Source organism: Marmota marmota, unplaced genomic scaffold (assembly GCF_001458135.2).
Source record: "Marmota marmota marmota unplaced genomic scaffold, marMar, whole genome shotgun sequence".
In the NCBI taxonomy this organism is placed as follows: domain Eukaryota; kingdom Metazoa; phylum Chordata; class Mammalia; order Rodentia; family Sciuridae; genus Marmota; species Marmota marmota.
In genome coordinates this window covers 15637958-15659121 of record NW_026000168.1, presented here as the reverse complement: position 1 = coordinate 15659121, position 21164 = coordinate 15637958, and the positions used below count along the sequence as shown (strand labels likewise).

Genomic DNA, 21164 nt, shown 5'->3' with positions numbered 1-21164 from the left:
CCAGAATTTTATTGAGGATTTTTGCATCTAGGTTCATTAGAGATATTGGTCTGTAGTTTTCTTTCTTTGAAGTGTCTTTGTCTGGTTTAGGAATAAATTGTTTTAAACTGATTATCCTATTATGCTAGAGAATCTTAGAATGTATTCTTCCCAGCTCACTTCATGTTAATACCTAAAATCCACCCTCTCTATATTTTCTCTCTCCTCTCCCATTCCCAACCTCTGGTAACCACTCTTCTATTCTCTACTCCTATGAGATCAACATTTTCAGTTTTCACATAAGATAAGAACATGCAGTGATTGTCATACGCTCCCTGGCTATATCACTTAGTTCCACCCATGTCACAGCAAATGACAGGATCTCTCTTTTTATGGCTGAATAATATTCCACTATATTTATGTACCACATTTTCTTAATCCTTTCAGCCATTGATGTACACCCCAGTTGAGTCCACATCCTGGCTATTGTGAACAGTGCTACAATAAACATGGGAGTCCAGATGTCTCTTCCATATAGTCATTTCATTTACATGGGATATTTAAGAGTATATACCCACAAGTGGGATTGCTGGAACATATGATAGTTCTATTTTCAGAGTTTTGAGGAACAGTCACACTATTTTCTATAAAGGCTGTACAAATAAACATTCCCATCAACAGGATATAAGATGACATTTATTCAATTTCATTGTCCAGTACATGGCCTTTCTGTTCCCTCTCCCTCCCTCTAGTGCCCATCCTCTACTCTACTGGTCTTAACCAAATTATGTAATGTGCAATACAAATATATGACAATGAAACCCACAATTCTGTATAATTACAACATACCAATAAAAATTTTTAAAAAGATGACTTTTTTTTTTACTAACACTGGTGTAAAGATCCCTCAATTAAGAGTGGTAAGGAGGATTGGGATAAACTGTCCCTCTCTTTTCTCTCTATCCCTATTTAAATTCTTTTAACTCAGCTATGAAGCAAAGGAAAAATATTCCAGGTATAGAGAACATCATGTCCCAAAAAGACAAGAGAGAAGAGAAAGCAGGTGATGGGAGTTAAAGCTGATCTGCTGTGACCAAATACAGTCCAAAGAGACCAACAGTGGCCTTATAAATCAGAAGCAGATTAGCTTTAGCCCTGAAAGTGCTGGAGATTCTGTATAACTAACCTCCCATGGCATCGTCATGCACAGGACAACCAAGCCTCTCTGGGACACAAGGCACAGAGCACCCGGATGCATTCAGCCACAGGAATGTAACTTTCAGGGAGAGGTCAGCTTCTCCAAAGTGCACACTGGAGATCAGCAAACCTGAGTTTTCACCCTCTGGCCTATGTCCAGCTGAGAGCCAGTGTCTTCTCCCTGATCTTCTTGCCAGTACAGAAGGAGCTATTTATTTCTCTATAGAGAAATAAACAGAGACCTGCAAACATCTTCAAGTATTTATTATATACTAGTTTCTGCATCAGACCCACGTGCCCGATCAGAAACATGGTACCTGCCAGGCCCACAGAAAATGGCTAACCTCATTGGCTGCTTGTTCCAGAAGGAGCTTCTTATCCGCAGTCTTGAAAGACTCCAGTGTGTTGGTGTTGTACAGTGTCCCTACAGCAGGGCAGCAGTGTGCAGGCGTGGGAGCACTCCTAGACACAGAGAGACTCAGTTAGCAGGCACCGCAGGGACCCTGTGTGAACCAGGGGAGTGGCGAGGAAACCAGTTTCGCCCAGCTGGAAAGGGAGAAGACTAAGCATGGGACCAACACCATCATTCCAGGACTGAGAAGTAGTCTTCTTCCCCAAGAAGCCTACGACAGCATGCTGCTCCTCACTACCTCCCAAACAGAAGTTCCTTTTCTATCTTTTATTCTTTCCTATATTCAATCTAAGAGGGAAAACCTTGGGTCAAGAACTGTGCCAAGTGTGAGTTCTTATTAATAGCTCTTTTCCCCACTTAAAGACTCAAGCAACCTGCCCCAGGTCATATAACTCTGGGCGGTCAAATCTAAAACCAGAACTGGTTGACTTCAAGGCACTGTGCTGCCCGGCCCCAGGGCCCTGCTCTAATCCTCTATTCCAGAAAGCCAGCTCCCATTTTCTCTGGTAATAGAGGACACATAAAATGAAACATAATATTTTAGAGCATTTGTAAGAACAATGGCCATTACACCCAAGTGGAGGACACTAAGCTCCCAGAGAGCTGTAAGCACATTTCCTCTGCTTATTCCACGATCTGGGCTCTGCACTTGGCTGCTGCTGAGCAAATCCCCGAGGGCCATCAGAGTCAGCACACAAAATGTCCTATGCCTGGGCCACCTGTCAATCCATGGTACCACATGGTTCATGCACGCTACAATGCCCCCCAAAGACCTCAAGATCCTAAGAGAAATCAAAGTTAGGAGAAGAGATGATGAGTTGATTCTGAATACAAATTCAGACATGGACAAATCTGCTCTCTCTTCTGAGATGATTAACTTATGTTTCAGAGGTTACAGATGCAAAATGAATATATGCATTTCATTAATGACCTGATATTACTGCCATTTACAACCAATGCAGAGAATGCACTGTTACTCGTTACACTAATGGTAGCTGCTTGGTGTAAATAACCAGTGTCTTTTCATTTAGAGTCTGCAAAAAAAAAAAAAAATGGGTTTGGGGAGCTGAAGGAGAAGAGCTCTAAACCTAGAGCAGGTGTGGCAGGATATAAAAACTCTCTCCAATGCTGCCTGTGAGGCTCAAATGCCAAGTTGGGGGAGTGAGGCAGAGAGCTATGGCTCAAAGGCTGAAGCCTTCCCTTGCGAGCTGTGAGTCAGCAAATCACAGGTTGTTTGTCACCATGCTCCTCCAATAAGGGAATATTCTTCATCCAGGTGAGATGAGGACATCAAAGATAGACTTGAGGAGAAAGAGAAATCACAAGGGGCAAGATTAGATCTTTAGGGAAGGAAGAGCAGAGCAGTTGGTAAGCTAGGCCTTTCCACCCAGACTTAACTCTATGGAATTACTGCTGAAATGGGACCCTGGGGCACAGGGAGGATGCTATGAACTAATTTGAATACAAGTACAGAAGAGGAAGTTTCACTTCTTCCCAAGTGTCCAAATGTCACAGATACATGAGGGCCATGTCAAAGCCTTGCTCTGAGAGGGGAGGAACCTATCTCCTAAGAACCCAAGCTACTGCCAGGATGGCTCCCAGGAACACCAACACTTAGGCCAGGTAATAAATGATAAGGATTGGAAAGGAGAAGCATTATTTAGGACTAAAATTCTATTGGAGAGATAAATTAAAAATAATAATAATAATATTAATAATAGAAGGAAAAGCCCAATACTTAGGGATGAGAAATTTTAACTCAGTTCTGACACTATTTTGTAGTTTAGTTTACTATGATTCTATTTATATGAAATGTCCAAACTAGGCAAATTCACACAGACACAAAGTAGATTCTTGGTTGCCCAGCGCTGGGGTATAGGGAGGAGGCAGATGGAGAATGACTACTAGAGGTTTCTTTTTGGAGTGATGATAATGGTGACGATTGCACAGGTCTATGGGCATACTAAAAACTACTGATGTGTACATTTTAAAAGGGGAAACTTCAGGCTGGGGTTGTGGTTCAACAGTAGAGTGCTTGCCTAGCACATGTGAGGTCTTAGGTTCAATCCTCAGCACCACATATAAAAAATAAAAAAACAAAATAAAGTTATTGCATCCAACCACAACTAAAAAAAAATATTTTAAAAAAGTGTGGGGGGGGGGACTTCATAGCAGGTGAACTTTCTCTCAATAAAGCTGCTAAAAGAATATGAATTAGAAATCTCCCATACATACTAAACCCAAGAAGGAATTTTCAATGATATACACACTAACCTGGTGCCCTTTGATGTGAAATGCCCTTCCAAGGCCCACGTGTTAAAGGCCTGGTCCTCAAGGTGCTACTAGTGGGAGGTGATGGAATCTTTAGGAGATGAGGCCTAGTGGGAGGCTCCTAGTCCTTGGGGACATGCCCTCCTAAGGCAGTTCGGCAGTTCTCCTGGGACTCCTTGCTAGCACTGCTTTAAAAGCCTGATATTGGCCCCACCCTTCTCTTGCTCTCTCATCCTGTTGAAGATATGACCTTTCGTTCCTGCACATGCTTCTGCCATAATGTGCCACCACTTGTTTCCCTCACAAGAGGCTAAACAAGTGGGTCCCCACCCCACCCCATCCCTGATCTTGGACTTTTAACTTCCAAAACTGGGAGTTAAATAAATCTTTTCCCTTCATAAAGTTTGCTGCCTCAGTTATTTTGTTGTAGTAATGCCAAGCTGACTAACAAACCTGGTAAAGTATGGATTTCACAAAGGCCTGAATTCTGGGCCTATGTGGGGACATAATGTTTTTGAAAATCTCAGTAGTATGCACCAGTTATTTCCTGGCAGCAGGTAACCAGAACAGAATAAATCCTCCAGAAGAACAGAGGTTCAGTTTTATACCTACAGAGTTCTTTACTCCACACGAACAGCTTTGCATAACTATGGGGAGCTTGGAGAATCACACCCTTGCTTCATTTTCTCCTATTTTCCCTAAAAATCTCTATGTTTTAATTTATAACATCCTTAATGGAGTCCACTGGTATCTTTCCAAAAATATCACATCCCATTTTGACAGCCTACAGTTATTTAAGCAACTAGTATGCACCAACCCTATGGTAGATGCAGGTAGCACAGGAGAGGACAAGACAGACAGAACCTGTGTCCTGCACACAGGCTTTTGCACAACTACTTTTTAGGTTCTTTGAGGGCAAGAGTTACGCCTTATCTTCTTCCAATCAGATCTAATTTGAGGCTTAGAAAAAAAATTTCCTTATGATTAAAGATAAAAATAAATAATCTTCAGGATAAAGAGGGCCCAGGAAAGATTTTTTTTTTTTTTAACCATTTCACTTTGGTACAGAGATTGTCATCCAAAACCGACCTTGCTCTTCAACAGAAACTGATGACATACTCAATGCTTACAGCCGGGCATACCATTTTCCAGTCTTTCTGGCCAGAAAGGCACAGCTCTTCCCAAAAGAATCTGAGGGGAGTAGTAATACATGTCCCTTTCCAGCCAGGCCCTTTAAGAGACCGGCTGGGCCTCCAACTTCTACCTATTTTCACTCTGGCTCTATTTCCCATCTCCCAGTTGTTACTTGAAAGTGACAACTCAGACTTAACTAAAGCACAAAGGCAAAGCCCTGGAGGATGATGTAGCCACAAGGTGGAAGACAACCAGATGACTATTAGGTAAGCAAGAAATAAACTTTCTTTGCATTTGAGCTCTTCCATTTCTGGGTCTGGTTCAGTGGCACAACCTACTCTAAGACCATACTCTCACCTTCAAGGCATGGCACCTGATTAAAGACTTCTTGGACAACTCACTCCATGTAATTTAAAGAACAGCATCCTAGTGCTGCTAACTGCTAACAGAGATCCTTAAGACTAGGAGCCTGGGGGAAGGGATGTAGCTCAGTCTTAAGAGCATATGCTTTGCATACATGAGGCTCTGGGTTCAATCCACAGCATCCAAATAAAACAAAAACACCCAAATAAAACAAAAAATATGTTAAAAAAAAAAAAAAAGACTAGGAGCCCAGAGTCAAAGGGGTTTATCTGGTGCTATGCAAACATGAGACACCTTTGGCTTCAAAAGTTAAGAACCAGGGCTGTTCACTCTCAACCGTTTCTCCTTCCTCTCCAAATGCCCAGTGCCTAGTGCACACAGTATAATCAAGACACAGAGGAAGCAATCAATGAGTATTCCTGAAATAACGATCACCTGTCCACATTTATTAGTCACTGAGCACACTACAATGCAAATATCTGTCCTCTCCTCCTCTCTCCCCATCTCTCTCATACTGCAGTGGAGCCCGAGAGTCCTAAGTCTTTGCATTTCTAATACCCACAATCCTGCAAATTGTAGACATTCAGTTTGATTAATAAATTCATAAAGATTTCCCCCCACAAACCCATGCAGATATATGATGATAAAAACAAAGAAACTAACAATAACAGATAACTTGGACACAGAAATCTCCTACCTTCTGAGGAAAGTCCTAAATGCTTTTATTAAAATTCCTAATCATGCTACAAAAGAGAGACTCAGAAAAACACAGACGTTTAATAGTAGTGGGAACACTAGAAGCCCAGAGATGAGAAAAAGAAAGCTAAAAACAAAACAAAACAAATAAACAAAAACACAAGACTTATTTGAGGTAGCACACTTAATTAGCCATGAGTCCCAGGTCTTCAAACTTCAAATTCAGGGCTATTTTCACAGCACAGGGGCCATGTTTTCCTCCAGCTCACCTCCCCAGTGTCTGCCACAGTGAGTGATTCACACACTGGTGGTACTGAATGGGTAAAGGAAAAAGTATCACCAGCGTAATCAAGCAATTTGTGTGACAGTCATAGCTGCAGGATCACAGAGTTTCTTTGACCAAAATGGATTACTCAAGCCTTGTATGCTTGGATTTTGTAATAAGATAAAATTTAACTTTCTTGAGCTGCTTTTTTCTTACTAATGTCTCAAAGAATAAAAGTTTTAATGCTTGTACATTTTCAGTCTTTTCATTGTTTTTTTATTATTATTAGTTGTTCAAAACATTACAAAGCTCTTGACATATCATATTTCATACATTTGATTCAAGCAGATTATGAACTCCCATTTTTACCCCATATACAGATTGCAGAATCACATCGGTTACACATCCACTTTTTTACATACTGCCATACTAGTGTATGTTGTATTCTGCTGCCCTTCCTATCCTCTACTATCCCTCCTCCCCTCCCCTCCCCTCCCCTCCAGTCTTTTCATTGTTATATTGCAGTCCGAAAAGTTGATCAGTCTTGCCAAAACACAAAGAGAGCTTACTAGTACTTAATTTGTTTTGAGAAGTAATCACCAGAAATTTGATGGATCAAGAAAGTTCCAAAGGCCAAGACACACTTTATAAATGTATAAAGCCTAACACTATTTGGGGTTTATGTTATACTTTTTTTTTTAACAATTTTTGTGTCAATTTTATTGAGGTACAATTCAATTAATATACAGTAAGATTTGCCAATTTTTTTGTGTGAGTATTTGGTGCTGGGGATTGAATCCAGGGCCTTGGGCATGCAAACAAAGCATTCTACCAACTGAACTATATCCTCAGCCCTGTGTTATGCTTTTAATTTTGCAATCTGATGGAGATAAAAGAATAAAATGTATTGATTTTTTTGAGAAATAAAACAAAGAATTCTAGAGACACTTTATTTGCAATAGCCTAACCACTGACTATACTACTGCCACTTGGCGAAGCCATGTGACTTTACAAAGACTTCTGCTCTCCCCAAAATTCCTCTTCTTGACCCTGCTGAGGTAGCAGACAGTGGAAGTGGATCTCACCAGAGCCTTTACTTCTTTAATCTTCCATAATCTTAAAGCCCCTCAACATGGTTATGCTTCTAACCACACCCCTCCCACGTTCTAATTTTTTGTGTAAACTTTGAGAAAATGAATTCACAAGGACCACAAATGCTTTCATCCACAAACCTAAGGACCCTTGTACTGAACTCTGACCTCTGGACTTCTGACATTGTTGATCTTCTTCTCCTTCATCAAAGCCCTTCCTCCTTTGGTTTCTATAGGACTTTTCATTTTTCAGACTGTCCTATGACAATCCATTTCCCAGTTTTGCATCCTCTAAATCAGGGCCACTCACTGCTCAGACCCTCTGTTGTTCTCATCCACTGCTCTCTTTCCTGCATATGGCCTCATAGCTTTTTCTGCATGGATGACCACCACATCAACTACTGACCCCTCTCTTGGACTCAGTCCATTCTGACATTTCTGGGGGACACTGTCACTCAAACTCAACATGTTCTAAGCCAAAACTGCTAAAATTCAGAAATACGCTTCTGAATACATTTTAGTTTTCCCCTCACCCTTGCTCCCGGCCCCACCGAGTCCTGGGGATGGAACCCAGGGCCTCGTACATGCTACACAAGTGCTCTCTCACTGAGAGCAACACAAGTGCTCTGTCACTGTGCTTTCTAAATTTAGCTAGCTGTGACTTTTTGACCCATTTTATCTTTTGACCCACAGTCTCTTCATCTGAAAAAGTGAAAAATCACACTTGGCAGATCTGAAAGGATTAAGTTTACAGAAATGCCTAGCCAGTTAAGTGTTCAGTATATGCCTCTCTTCTCTCCAGCAACTCCCCTAGTTGCCAAGTGGATTTTAAAAAAGAAATATATCTGCATATCCTTTGAACATTCCCATAATGTCTTGCACAGTGGCTCCTATACCAATCTGGCTTAATAAACATTCATTGATCAATGCATACGCTACTAAAGGAGTAAGTCAAGAGAATAAAGAATCATAAAATATAAGCTACAATCAAAATCAGGAGGGATGTTCGCTAAGTCTCAATCTAGATGGCAGCTGGGTCCTACAAGGCTCTGAAAAATATTCATTTTTTTTCTGCTGAAAAAATGAACCATTGACACCTAAAAAAAAATATTTAAAAATGAACCAGAAAGTCCTAATCATCTAGCACTTATCTTAACAGGAGGCACAAAGGAACCTGAGGCCCTGGCTCTGCTCCCCAGACCCTCTCCAGCTTCTCCTGTGGTCCACCTCTGAGGGAGGTGAGAATGCTCACTCCTTTCCAAGAACAGCTCTTTAGATTGTAAAAATAAATACTCACATGTCGAAAGCACTGAACTCCAATGTTAAGCGAGCTGGCAGTCCCGCAGAATCACCTGAACAGAAGAATGATTGCATCTTCAATAACAAGTCAGAAACAGTAGCATTCATAACAAAAATATTTGCAATCGTTTTGTTCTCTTTGTTGATGGAGCTCCAAGGGCACCATCCAATCCCTGCTTATCTGTGACACACAGATAATGTCTGTATGGATAATGGTAGAACGTGACAGGGATTTTGTGAGGGATTTGCCAAAATTATAAGAAGGACTCCTGGGGGGAAAAATATTTTGGATCTCTTCTTTCCATAAAACTAATTAATCAGTATTCAGATTAATAACTTGCATTTTACTATTCTATTTCTTTTCCCCAGAACAAGAGAAAAGAAAAAGGAACATGGGTCGAAAGTCAGAAAGGAAAAAAGAAAGTGAAGAGCACTGAATATAAAAGAAATGGGAGTTCCTTTCTAAAGGAAGCTGAGGGCTGGGGTGTAGCTCAGTGGTCGAGTGCATGTATATAGCATGTGCAAGGCCTAGGTCCACAAAAATAATAAATAGATAAATAAGTAATCTGGTACTATACTAGAGGACAGAGAGGATCCAGAAGATGATAGGAGAGGCAGTTTATTACCACCTTACCATTGTAATAATAACCCTTAATGTCCTTGGGGGCTTCATCTAGTCGATATTCATTCAACTTCTTCTGGGTCAACTCGTGCCAAAAGCCAACGTCTAAGGCACTGCTGAAGGGGGCAAACTGCAATTTGAAGAGTCCAGGATCCCCCATAGCTGCTGCTCTTAATTGGTGCCTATTAAGAAACACAATAGAATACAGTGAAATAACATTCCAAAACAAAACCCATAAGAAAAAAAAAAAACACATTTGTAATAAAGCTTAATTCAAACAAACAAAAAGGAGAGGTACATGAACCATCTTACAACTTGACTTTTTAAAAACTTTGGTAAAACACATTCAACATGTCATCTGCCCTTTTAACCATTTTGAAGTTTCAATTTGGTAGCATGAAGCATATTCAGATGCAAAACCAACTTCCAGAATCTCTCCACTTTGCAAAAGTGGAACTCTGTACCCTTTACATAATTTCATTTTCCCAGGCCGACACCCACCATTCTTTTTTCTTTCCCTATGAGTCTGATGATCTTAAACACCCACATGTAACTGGAACATATGAGGTTTGTGTTTTTATGACTGGCTTATTTTACTGAACACAGAACCTTGAAAACTATCCTAGTGGGGAAGTCCTAGAGAGCCAAATTGTATTGTTACATTGTATGCATGTGCTAAAAATGTAACAAATCCCAAAGTTGTATATACTTAGAATGTACCAATAAAACAAAATAACATGGGGGTGGGTGGAGTAAACTATCCTAATTTCCTGTGTTGTCAAGTTTGGTCTCCTCATGACATGACTTTCCAAAATAACCCTTTCTAACCTTAATTTTATTTTTGCAGTGCAAAGGATGGGCCCCAGGCCTCACACATGCCAGACAGGTGCTCTACCACTGGGCTAAAAATCCAGTCCCTGGTCTTAACTTTGGTGCATCTTCCTTTCACATCAGTCAGTCTGAGTGATGATGCACTAGTGTTTACTCCTTCTTCTACATGGTTAAGATCTCAGAAGTTACCGGCATGGTGGCGCGCACCTGTTATCCCAGCAATTCAGGAGGCTGAAGCAGCAGGACGGGGAGTTCAAAGCGAGCCCTTAGCAAAAATGAGGCACTAAGCAACTCAATAAGACCTGTCTCTAAATAAAATACAAAATAGGGCTGGAGATGTGGCTAAGTGGTTAAGTGTCCCTGAGTTTAATCTCCAATTACCCACCTCTAAAAAAAAGATCTCAGAAGTTCATCACCATCCATGTGGTCCTAACAAACTCTACAAGTACAAAATCCAAAGTTCAGCCAGTTAGAAACACAACAATTCAACTGTGGAAATTCTGTCTGAGTACTGCATTGTCCTCCCCAGCCGAGGAGAATACAAGGCAAATTTCTCATTACTTCCTATGCCCTTAATTTCTTTGAAATTTCATGTTTGCTCCCTTACATGCATGGCAACTTTGCATTTTACACTATGGTACAGATTTGAAAACTTCATCCCCCCCCCCCCCAAATAAATGTGACCATCCTGGCAATTGGGCTTGTGTCCTTTGCACACTCAGGAAACACACATTGTGATATGAGAAGCTCAAAACAAGAAGACCCTGGAAGTCTAATGAGTTCAGCATAAGCGTTATTTCATTCAGGGTGTTTCTGACAGTCTGTGAGAATACTTTTCAATTACCATAACACAAAACCATATCTTAATGCTCTCTGTACCAAAGGAAAAAAATGAAAATAACTCAGCAACAGTCCTGTTTGCCAAAGAGATTTCTGTCTATGCCCTAGATATGAGTATTTTCAGTGAACCTGTTCAAATCTCTTGAATTAAACTTATCTACCTTCACATACTACGCTGGGGATGGAACCCAGAGACTCAGAAATGCTAAACAGTGCTCTACCACTTAGCCACATCCCCAAGCTAAATCAATCAAAGTTAAATCAATTTTTTGGTAACCAACAACGGGTTTGGACAATTAATTTAACTTTGCTAGTTCCCTTTGAGTTAATTCCAATATCAGGCTATAAGATTTCATTATTTTTCAGGGTCTTCTGTCTGACAGTACATTGATTTCCTAATTTTTCACTTAGCTACACAGTTATACATGAATATTGGGTTTTATGTGCCAGAGCTGATAGCTCCACTTTTAAATAGCCTTTGTGAATTACAGAAAAAGAAACAAGTACTATATATGCTTTACAGGCTAGAAAACTAAATTTTCTAACATCACTTACATCTGAAAATGTTTTATTTAAAATCAGTTTTGAATTAATCACCTTCTATAGACTGATCTTTATGTGGACAAAATTTAAACAAGAAAAAACTTACAATTTGAAAATTAATCAGCCATTGTTTTTCTTTAATAGTAGGTCAGGCAATGTCATAATGAATGTTCAAAACTAATTCCTTTATATGTAAGCAAAAATATATTTTCCAACTTTTAAAATGGCATGAAGGTTTGGGGGTGTAGTCCAGTAGAAGAACATAAGCTTAGCACACAGGGCCCTGGGTTTGAAGCTCAGCGCACATACAAAATAAAAAAATTTAAAAAGCAATAAAAAAATCAGTCTGATTCTGTCAATAATCATCAACTACTGTGGAAAACCTAATCAATCAACTACCCATCATGCCTTTCTAGGACTGACTGTGTTGCTTGCATTTAAGCAGAATCCTGAGGTAATTATAAAGAATAAAATGTAGGTTTTCTTGGACTTCTAAGTTAGTGAGGACCTTAATATCTTTTGATATATTTTTGAAGATACATTTTAGATAATAACTAAGAGACTTAAAATAGATTTTATCATGCTTCTTCAAGGCTAGCCCATGTCCAACAAAATAGTTATATTTTATCCAAAATGTAAAATATAGCATTCAGTATTCTTTATGCAATTCATAATAAAGGCTCTAGTTTGAGGAGGTAAGAACGTGTCTTGACTGTGATCTGAGGCATAATTTAGTAGGAATTATCCAATATGTGGCATGTTAGCTAAAAAATGGTATTTGCTTTGTTAATAAGTATGGTCAAAGGGCATGAGTCCTGGTTTCTGCCATCTTGTTAGGAAAGATGTCACAAGAGTGCTATAATAAATGTTCAGTAAATTCATCAAACTCACAATGTCAGTAAATAGATGAAATCTTATTAGTAAGTTTATTTGTTTTAAAACTGTATGTATAAAATAAAAAATTTCCGTGCTAGTGGTCTCTGTAAAACTCTCTGACTTTGTTACTATAATAGTTAACTCCAATAAAACTACCAAATATTAAAAAGACAGTTCATATCCAGAGAGGTTTTGCCAAAGTTGTGTGACAAGATTAGCATACAGCTTTCAGCCCAGCATGGAGGTACACGCCTGTAATCGCAGTGACTCAGGAGACTGAGGCAGGGCAATACAAAGTTTGAGGACAGCCTTAGCAACTTGTCTAGACCGAGTCTTAAAAAATAAAAAGGGGGCTGGGGATGTGGCTCAAGCGATAGCACACTTGCCTGGCATGCACACGGCGCTGGTTTCGATCCTCAGCACCACATACAAATAAACATGTTGTGTCCGCCAAAAACTAAAAAATAAATATTAAAAAAAATTCTCTCTCTCTTTAAAAAAAATAAATTTAAAAAATTAAAAAATAAAAATAAAAAGGGCTGGGGATGTAGTTCAGTGGTAGAGTATCACACAATTCCCCAGTACTACAAAATAGACAGTAGATAGATCCATCTTTCAGTTTTCCAACTTTATTGGATTTTAGAATCAACGATAAGGAGCTTTGATGTAACTATATAATAAAATGCAACACTAGTGCTTTACATAAAAAGTCAAGATGGTTATATGAGTTTGGGGCAGGACCACAAGAAAGGCTCTGTGAAGGAGTTAGACTAAGAGAAGGTTGAAAAGAATGGTAAGGACAAGGACAGTGGGTAGAGAGTGGAAGGGACAAGATGATCAGAGGAACTATCCTGGTACAAAGGGGAATAGGAGTGTTTGTCCTGAGTGGAGGGTTTGTCCTAAGCAAGAGCAGCACTCACAAAGTTGAATGGGTCACATGAGTGACCACACAGGGAGAAGCTGCATATGTGAGGCTGAAGAATTCTGCAAGGGAAGACAGTGGCAGCTCTGTATGAGACTATGACACAATTCAGCAGTAACAAAGAGGCTTTGAAGGAAGCAGAGAGGGAAATCAGGCAAAGAGTTTAAGAATCTATAAGGATCCAGATTAGAGCAGAAGTGAGACTGTGAAGGAGGGGCTTGTCCTTGGGGATGCAGAAAACAAAGGGTGACCAAATTTAGCATCTTGGTGGATTCAAGGAATGATGGGGAGGAAAAAGCCCTTGGAGGTATCAAGATTCCAATGGCTATAAGAATGAAGCCCAGTGAAAGAAAGGACACTTGAAGGGCAGGGCCAGGCTCAGAAGGAAAGGAATAACAACACATGAAGGAATTTTCAGCCCCATACAATGGCAGGGCAACTTGAAGCTGATCCAAGGAAACCGAGGTGAGCTTGGGAAGGTGGGTCCTGAGATAATAGGATGGATGCTGAGATAACAACTAAGGTGGGTAAGAAACACCAGCTCCTAGGAAGAAAAGTCCCAGACCAACTAAGTCCTACAGAAAGTCCACAGTCAGGAAGTAAGAAACAGAACCAGTAAAACAAACAGGGACAGCAGCAGCAGCTGATAGGCCAGAAAGGTCCATCTATGTATCAGCCCAAAGCAATAAAAAAACTTTGAAGATAATAATGATGAAAAGATGCTAGAAGTCAAAGAAAATGTCCAGTTAATGCCACTGGATTTTAATGTTTAAAAGGAGCTCAGTGGTGGTTCTATAAAGTGCAATTTGATAGAAAATTGCTAAAAAAAGAACGGATTGTAAAGGCAGGATCACAGCAGGGAAGTGACTGTGTCCCAAGCAAGTCCCAGGGTGGGGCAGGTTAGTTTGCTGCTGGATTCCTCCTAGGCAGCTGTTCTCCCACAGGCTCAATTTTGTTTTGTACATTTAAAAATATGCTTTGGCAACAGAAGTCCGATTGTGGATGAACGAAAAATATGTAAATTTGGGGGCTTACTAAACTCAGAAAAACAAAAAGAAAACAAGAGATGGTAGTAATCATGATGAAATATTTTCTATAGCATTGATAAGCCTTATTGATCACAAAGGTAGCCATCACTGTCCCTAAAATTCTCTGCTTTCCAATACTGTTTATGGCATCAGGCACCAGACAATGTCTGGCCCGGGCTTTCAAGCCCACCTTGAGGGCCTCTTAATAATGAGGATGCTTGGACCTGCCACTCTTCCTATTGAAGGGAGAAGGGACAGAGAAGGAACAGGAGCTTACCAGTCTCACCAGTGCCCCAGGAGATGCTGGTTTATGTCTGGTACTCCCTTGATGCCCCCAAGTCATTGTCATTCCCACTTTTGCAAGCCTCACCTCTAAACTAATCAAATGTACTTAAAAGCACCCTCATCCCACAATAATTTTTTTTTTGTCTTTTGATTGTTTTAAATGGATTTATACAACTTTACACACTCAGAACCCTCATTTCCTTTTTCCAGATCACTCCTATTGCACTGGTTCCCTGAAGAGCTTGTGCACTGTGACTCCAGCACCTAGTGAGCACCTGGAATCCGCAGCCCACACTTGGAGGAATAGTGTCATAGCTTCCTGCTTTGTTTCCTGGGCCTCAACTCTCTCTCTTTCCTCTCCCTCTCCACAATGCAGCCAGTTTTCTTTCTATTGTCAGTTTCCGCAGGGTTCCATGATCAAGTCCTTTCCTCAGTCTACAAGCATTCTCCAAGGCCAAATCATGCATTTTCTTTTTTTTTTTTTAAGATTTTTTTTAAAGATGGACACAATATCTTTATTTATTTTATTTATTTTTTATGTGGTGCTAAGGATCAAACCCAGTACTTCTCAAGTGTGAGGCAAGCACTCTACCACTAAGCTATAACCCCAATCCCGCAAATCATGCATTTTCTACAATAATTTCTAACTATATGCCAATGAATCTCAGGTCTGTATTTCTTCTGACCTCCAAACATACATGTGTTTTTTACAGCCAGGACTTGGATCTCTCAGACATCTCAAAGTCAAGAGATCCAAAACTGACTGCATCTTTTCACAAAATTCTGTCCCTTTTCCTGTATTTCAGAGTTTACTTAAAAGTATTACTGTTTTCTTCTTTCTCACCTGCAAATATAATAGTAATTCCTACAGGCTCAATCTTAAATAATCCTCAGGAATGAGATGAAGTTTAACAGTTTCTGACCATAGGCTAGGTACCGGAACAGAATTCAGTTCTCCCAGAAGCCCCAAGAAATGATAGCTCCAATGTTGTAGAAGAAATGGAAACTTTCAATGTCATAGAGGAAGAAACTGAGGCTCAGAGACATAAGAAACATCACCGAGATTCTACAGCTAGGAAATTGGGAGAATTAGGATTCAAACTCCAGGGCTATTCAACACCCATATTCCTCCTGCAACTTCACACATCCCATATGGTCTGCTTCCTTCTCTCCATTCCCCTGCCACATGCCTGGCTCTATCATTACACACTCAGAGAATTCAGGAACATGCTCACAGATCACTGTCTTTAGTCCCTGTATTCACTACACAAGAAGGCATACTGCCATCAGGAATGATGTACAGCTCGCTCCTGCATTTAAACAAATGAACGGACCCCTCCTGGTCTTACTACACAGAGTACAGGGTGCCACAGCCCTATCTGCTTGTTTCCTGAACTTATGCCTTGGTGGATGTTCCCAGGAAATCCTTACCCTCTCTATCAGGAGAATCCCTCATCCTCCTCCTAGTCAAGGTCCTTTATGAATTCATCATTAACACTCCCAGCCTGTGGGTATCAATGGTTCACAGTAACAGGTCAAATCTTCCATCATAATATTTACCACCTTGAATTACATTTGCTTTCTGGTAAAACATTTTTGAAACCTTTCAAAAAAAATAATGGTAGTAGTAATAACTGTTCTTATTGCATGCTTACTCTGTACCAAGCACTAGGTTAAACATTTTACATACATATCATTCTCATGACCATCTCTAAGTGCTACTTTACAGAAGAGAAAAGTGAGGCATTGAGAGGTCAAGTAACTCGTTCAAAGTCACACATTCAGGAAGTGGTAGGGCTGAGATTATAAGCCAAGCCCCTGACTTCAAAGTCACTGCTCTCATCTCTAAACTATATTGCTCAGAAGGAAGGAAACTCTTTTCAGAACCTTTATATTGTAACATCAGCCCTAGTTATGCTAAAAAAAAAAAACAGTTTTAAAATCATTTGCATGCCAATCTTCTTTCCAAAAGAATTATTTATGCATAACTGCTCTAGATCCAAACATTACCTAAAGTAAGGCTGGCCTGTATGACCTTGGATGGGGTAGGTGAGACTCGCCTTTGCTTAGCTTGGAAAGCTCAAAGATTATTTCTATCATATTTCCACACTGACATATCAGGGAACAACAATGACATAGGCATCAACATAAATGTGCTTCAATTTTATTTCAAACAATTTCCATCACATTCAGGATGCGAACCCAAGAGTCACGCAAGATGGGATTGTGTCACAACCAATTAAAGAGGACAGGCTTTAATGAGGATTCTATACTGTAATGAATGAGAATCCCAGCTGTGCCTGACACCCAACAGTAGCCAAAAACTTCAGACAAGATTAAGCTGAACCAGCAGAGTGAGTGATCATGTAATGCAAACCCCTTGGGGCTAGGTCCACCACCCAAATTTCAGACTTTTATAAAAATAAAACTTGAGTCACACTCAGCAACCTACTTGAGCAGAAACTCAGAAAATGTGCTTTTATGAGCAATTATCAAAGTTTCTGTTTCAATGGACCTAACCTTTCATTAGTGCAGTTCTTTAATATCAAATTCTTACAAGAAGTGTATGAGTGTGGCCTCCTATGAAAGAAGCAAGGGGGTCAAAATTCTGGATGGTGGAGAGATTTCCTGTACTACATGCCCTTTGTGCTTTTCGGTGTTTGTACTGTGTATAAAGAACAACAGTACAGACATAAGTAAAATAATTTTTAAAAACTGTCTTAACCCTACGGCACAGATAACAAGACTTAATACAGTCTGCTCAACTGCTTTGATCCCAGTAAATAACACCTGGGAGATCCTTGATATAAGAATCATGTCTTGGGGGTTGGTGGGAGAGATGAGGGGATTGAGACGGTGGTAGCGGTTGTGTGAAGATGGAGTTTCCCGGAGGAAATGACAATTACCTGACGATCACAGGGCCCTCACACCCCTTCCTGTCAGGGGCCGAGACATTCCATACACCAAGCTTGGGTGATGAGGAATTTGAAATCCCACCTATCTCCTTGGATTCTGATCCCTCACTGGCTGTCTCAGATGTGGTTGGCCACTTTGATGACCTGGCAGACCCTTCCTCCTCACAGGATGGCAGTTTTTCAGCCCAGTATGGGGTCCAGACATTGGACATGCCTGTGGGCATGACCCATGGCTTGATGGAGCAGGGCGGGGGGCTCCTGAGTGGGGGCTTGACCATGGACTTGGACCATTCTATAGGAACTCAGTATAGTGCCAACCCACCTGTTACAATTGATGTACCAATGACAGACATGACCTCTGGCTTGATGGGGCATAGCCAGTTGACCACCATTGATCAGTCAGAACTGAGTTCTCAACTGGGTTTGAGCTTAGGGGGTGGCACCATCTTGCCACCTGCCCAGTCACCTGAGGATCGTCTTTCAACCACCCCTTCACCTACAAGTTCACTTCATGAGGATGGTGTTGAGGATTTCCGGAGGCAACTTCCCAGTCAGAAGACAGTGGTAGTGGAAGCAGGGAAAAAGCAGAAGGCCCCAAAGAAGAGAAAAAAGAAAGATCCTAATGAACCTCAGAAACCAGTTTCAGCATATGCTTTATTCTTTCGTGATACACAGGCTGCCATCAAGGGACAGAATCCTAATGCCACCTTTGGAGAGGTTTCAAAAATTGTGGCTTCCATGTGGGACAGTCTTGGAGAGGAACAAAAACAGGTGTATAAGAGGAAAACTGAAGCTGCCAAAAAAGAGTATCTAAAGGCTCTGGCTGCATATAAAGACAACCAAGAGTGTCAGGCCACTGTAGAAACAGTGGAATTGGATCCAGTGCCACCATCACAGACTCCTTCACCGCCACCTGTGGCCACTGTTGACCCAGCATCTCCAGCACCAGCCTCAACAGAGTCCCCGGCCCTGTCGCCTTGCATCGTTGTTAACTCCACTCTTTCATCCTATGTGGCAAACCAGGCATCTTCTGGGGCTGGGGGTCAGCCCAATATCACGAAGTTGATTATTACCAAACAGATGTTGCCCTCTTCTATTACCATGTCTCAAGGAGGGATGGTTACTGTTATCCCAGCCACAGTGGTGACCTCCCGGGGGCTTCAATTAGGTCAAACTAGTACAGCTACCATCCAGCCCAGCCAGCAAGCCCAGATTGTTACTCGGTCAGTGTTGCAGGCAGCAGCAGCAGCTGCTGCTTCCATGCAACTGCCTCCGCCTCGACTACAGCCCCCTCCATTACAACAGATGCCTCAGCCCCCAACTCAGCAGCAAGTCACCATTCTGCAGCAGCCTCCTCCACTTCAGGCCATGCAACAGCCTCCACCTCAGAAAGTTCGAATCAATTTACAACAACAGCCACCTCCTCTGCAAAGCAAGATTGTGCCTCCACCCACTCTGAAAATGCAGACTACCTTAGTCCCGCCAGCTGTGGAAAGCAGTCCTGAGCGACCTATGAACAGCAGTCCTGAAGCCCATACAGTAGAGGCAACCTCCCCTGAGACCATCTGTGAGATGATTACAGACGTAGTTCCTGAGGTCGAATCTCCTTCTCAGATGGATGTTGAATTGGTGAGTGGGTCTCCTGTGACACTCTCACCCCAGCCTCGCTGTGTAAGGTCTGGTTGTGAGAACCCTCCCGTTGTGAGTAAGGATTGGGACAATGAATACTGCAGCAATGAGTGTGTGGTGAAACACTGCAGGGATGTATTCTTGGCCTGGGTAGCCTCTAGAAATTCAAATACTGTGGTGTTTGTGAAATAGTCTTTCCTGTTCTACTCCAAGCCAGTGAAGATCTATATGCTGGGAACAACTCCAAGAGTCTGTTTTGAAACTCAAGCTAGGCTTCTGGTAGTGCCTGATCAAGCTTTGATGGTCCCTTCATGCTTTATCCCCTTTTCCTTCCTTTAGCAGAGACCAAGTTACAGAGCAGGGCCACGGAGTTTGCTGTATTCTGGAATTGCTCTTTACTTTTAACTATAAGCAAAATATCAGGAAAACAGCAAAGCAAAGGGCGAAAGGAGTATGGATAAGCAAATCATAGGGGTTGTAGGGGTGGTGGTATGGGTGCTTAGAGGAACTCTGATGTAATTGTCATAGAACTTGCCTAAAATATAATTAAAATGATGGGAGAATTATTCAGTCTTGATGCTAGGAGAAAACACCACTGTGTGCATTCATTTTAAAAAGGTTAAGAGGGATTAGGGGAAAAGCTTAGTGGTAGAGAGATTCAATCCTCAGCATTCCCCCAAAAAGCAGGGGATGAATAAGAGATAGCATTACTAATATATCATTACACTGCTTTGACAAAGGTTTTCAGCACAGTAGGCACATTGAGCTATAGAGAAAATGGCATCACCCAAGAGTTTTTCTTTACAAATAACTTTTCTGCAGTCAACAGCCTTCCTCATCTGACTTGTTATCAAAACTTGAATATAATAGGGAGACCCCACCCTTAAATTATCATAAGAGGCTTCACCAAAGCCTTTCTTAAAAAGTTCTATTATCGGATAAAATATCTTTTAAATGTTAGAACAGCAGTGTTTTCATTTGCATAATGCAGGACAATTCTCTGTATACTCTTGGCACTTCCTAAGATGAGCTTACTTGATTTTTCTTGGAAATAAACTATAGAATAATAGATGAGCAAAACTACACAATTGTAACAATAAGTAAAAGTTTAGAGCATAATAGCCCTAGTGGTGATGGTCTTAAGTAAACTCAAATTTATTTCACTTGAAAAATACTTTCCTAGAGAACCTCCTTATTCAACCATGGTTGGATAAGAATCACTAATTGCTAATCACTTTGATTCTGTACAGACCTTGTTTTTTAATGATCAACATGTCCGGGCTTTCCATGCAATCAGTTTAAAACCCTCACAATCACCTAATGAGATAGATAACATTTCCTATTTTACTTAGAAGAAATTATACTTGAGAGATGAGTTTGTACAAGAACACACACTGTTAAGTAATAAAGCCAGAATTTCACCTCAAAATCCTAATTATAATACAAACCTTTATTTAAATAAGGGGAAAAGCTATTGTACAAATATAATTCTTCAGTGTAGCCTACAAAGTCATGGCTCTGGGTGCTTAATCTTGTAAGCAAGTGCTTCTATAAATTCTTAGGTTTAGAGATGATACCATCTGGATACCTTTGCTTGAACCGTGCAACTACGTCTGGGTCTAGTAGGTGGATCCCATCCAGTTGGTTTCCAAGGGTGATCCTGAAACATGTCAAACAGAAATCCTGGAATTAAAGGGCTTTATTATTAAAAGATGCAAGATGTTTTATTAAGACTGCCTTTTTTAAAAAAAAAAAAAAAAAAAAAAAAAAAAAAAGAATCATGTCTTATTCATCTTTCTTCAGATTAAGCACAGTGACTAGGATATATTAGTTGCTCAGTCAGTGTCGACATGAAATACTTCTCTTCCCCTACAAAAGGCCAGTAGGTAAATACTATATAGTAAGGCAGATTTCAGCAGAGTTTAAAAATTACTAATAGTTTGAGTTGTCCAAATAGAAAACAGAT

General features: G+C 40.6%; 2 protein-coding genes across 3 annotated transcripts in view; one reads left to right on the top strand and one right to left on the bottom strand.

Moving 5' to 3' along the window:
• The window catches only part of LOC125611745 (ubiquitin-like modifier-activating enzyme ATG7), a 51345-nt gene that overhangs the window by 17489 nt on the left and 12692 nt on the right, over positions 1-21164 (bottom strand). For both annotated transcript variants that reach the window (XM_048787125.1, XM_048787124.1), the window contains exons 2-4: positions 9342-9511; positions 8706-8760; positions 1521-1638 (exon numbers count right to left, since the gene is read on the bottom strand). In XM_048787125.1, coding sequence (XP_048643082.1) covers positions 1521-1638; positions 8706-8760; positions 9342-9489 — 321 coding nt within the window. In that variant the 5' untranslated portion in view covers positions 9490-9511. The remainder of the gene's footprint in view (positions 1-1520; positions 1639-8705; positions 8761-9341; positions 9512-21164) is intronic.
• On the top strand, positions 17481-20929 carry LOC107150082 (TOX high mobility group box family member 4). Its single transcript, XM_015495025.2, has one exon. It carries the CDS (start codon positions 17531-17533, stop codon positions 19388-19390), a length of 1860 nt encoding a protein of 619 aa, XP_015350511.1. The 5' UTR covers positions 17481-17530; the 3' UTR covers positions 19391-20929.

Excerpts from the sequence above, each read along its gene's own strand:
- LOC107150082 (XM_015495025.2), top strand. The coding sequence starts at position 17,531 with ATGGAGTTTCCCGGAGGAAATGACAATTACCTGACGATCACAGGGCCC.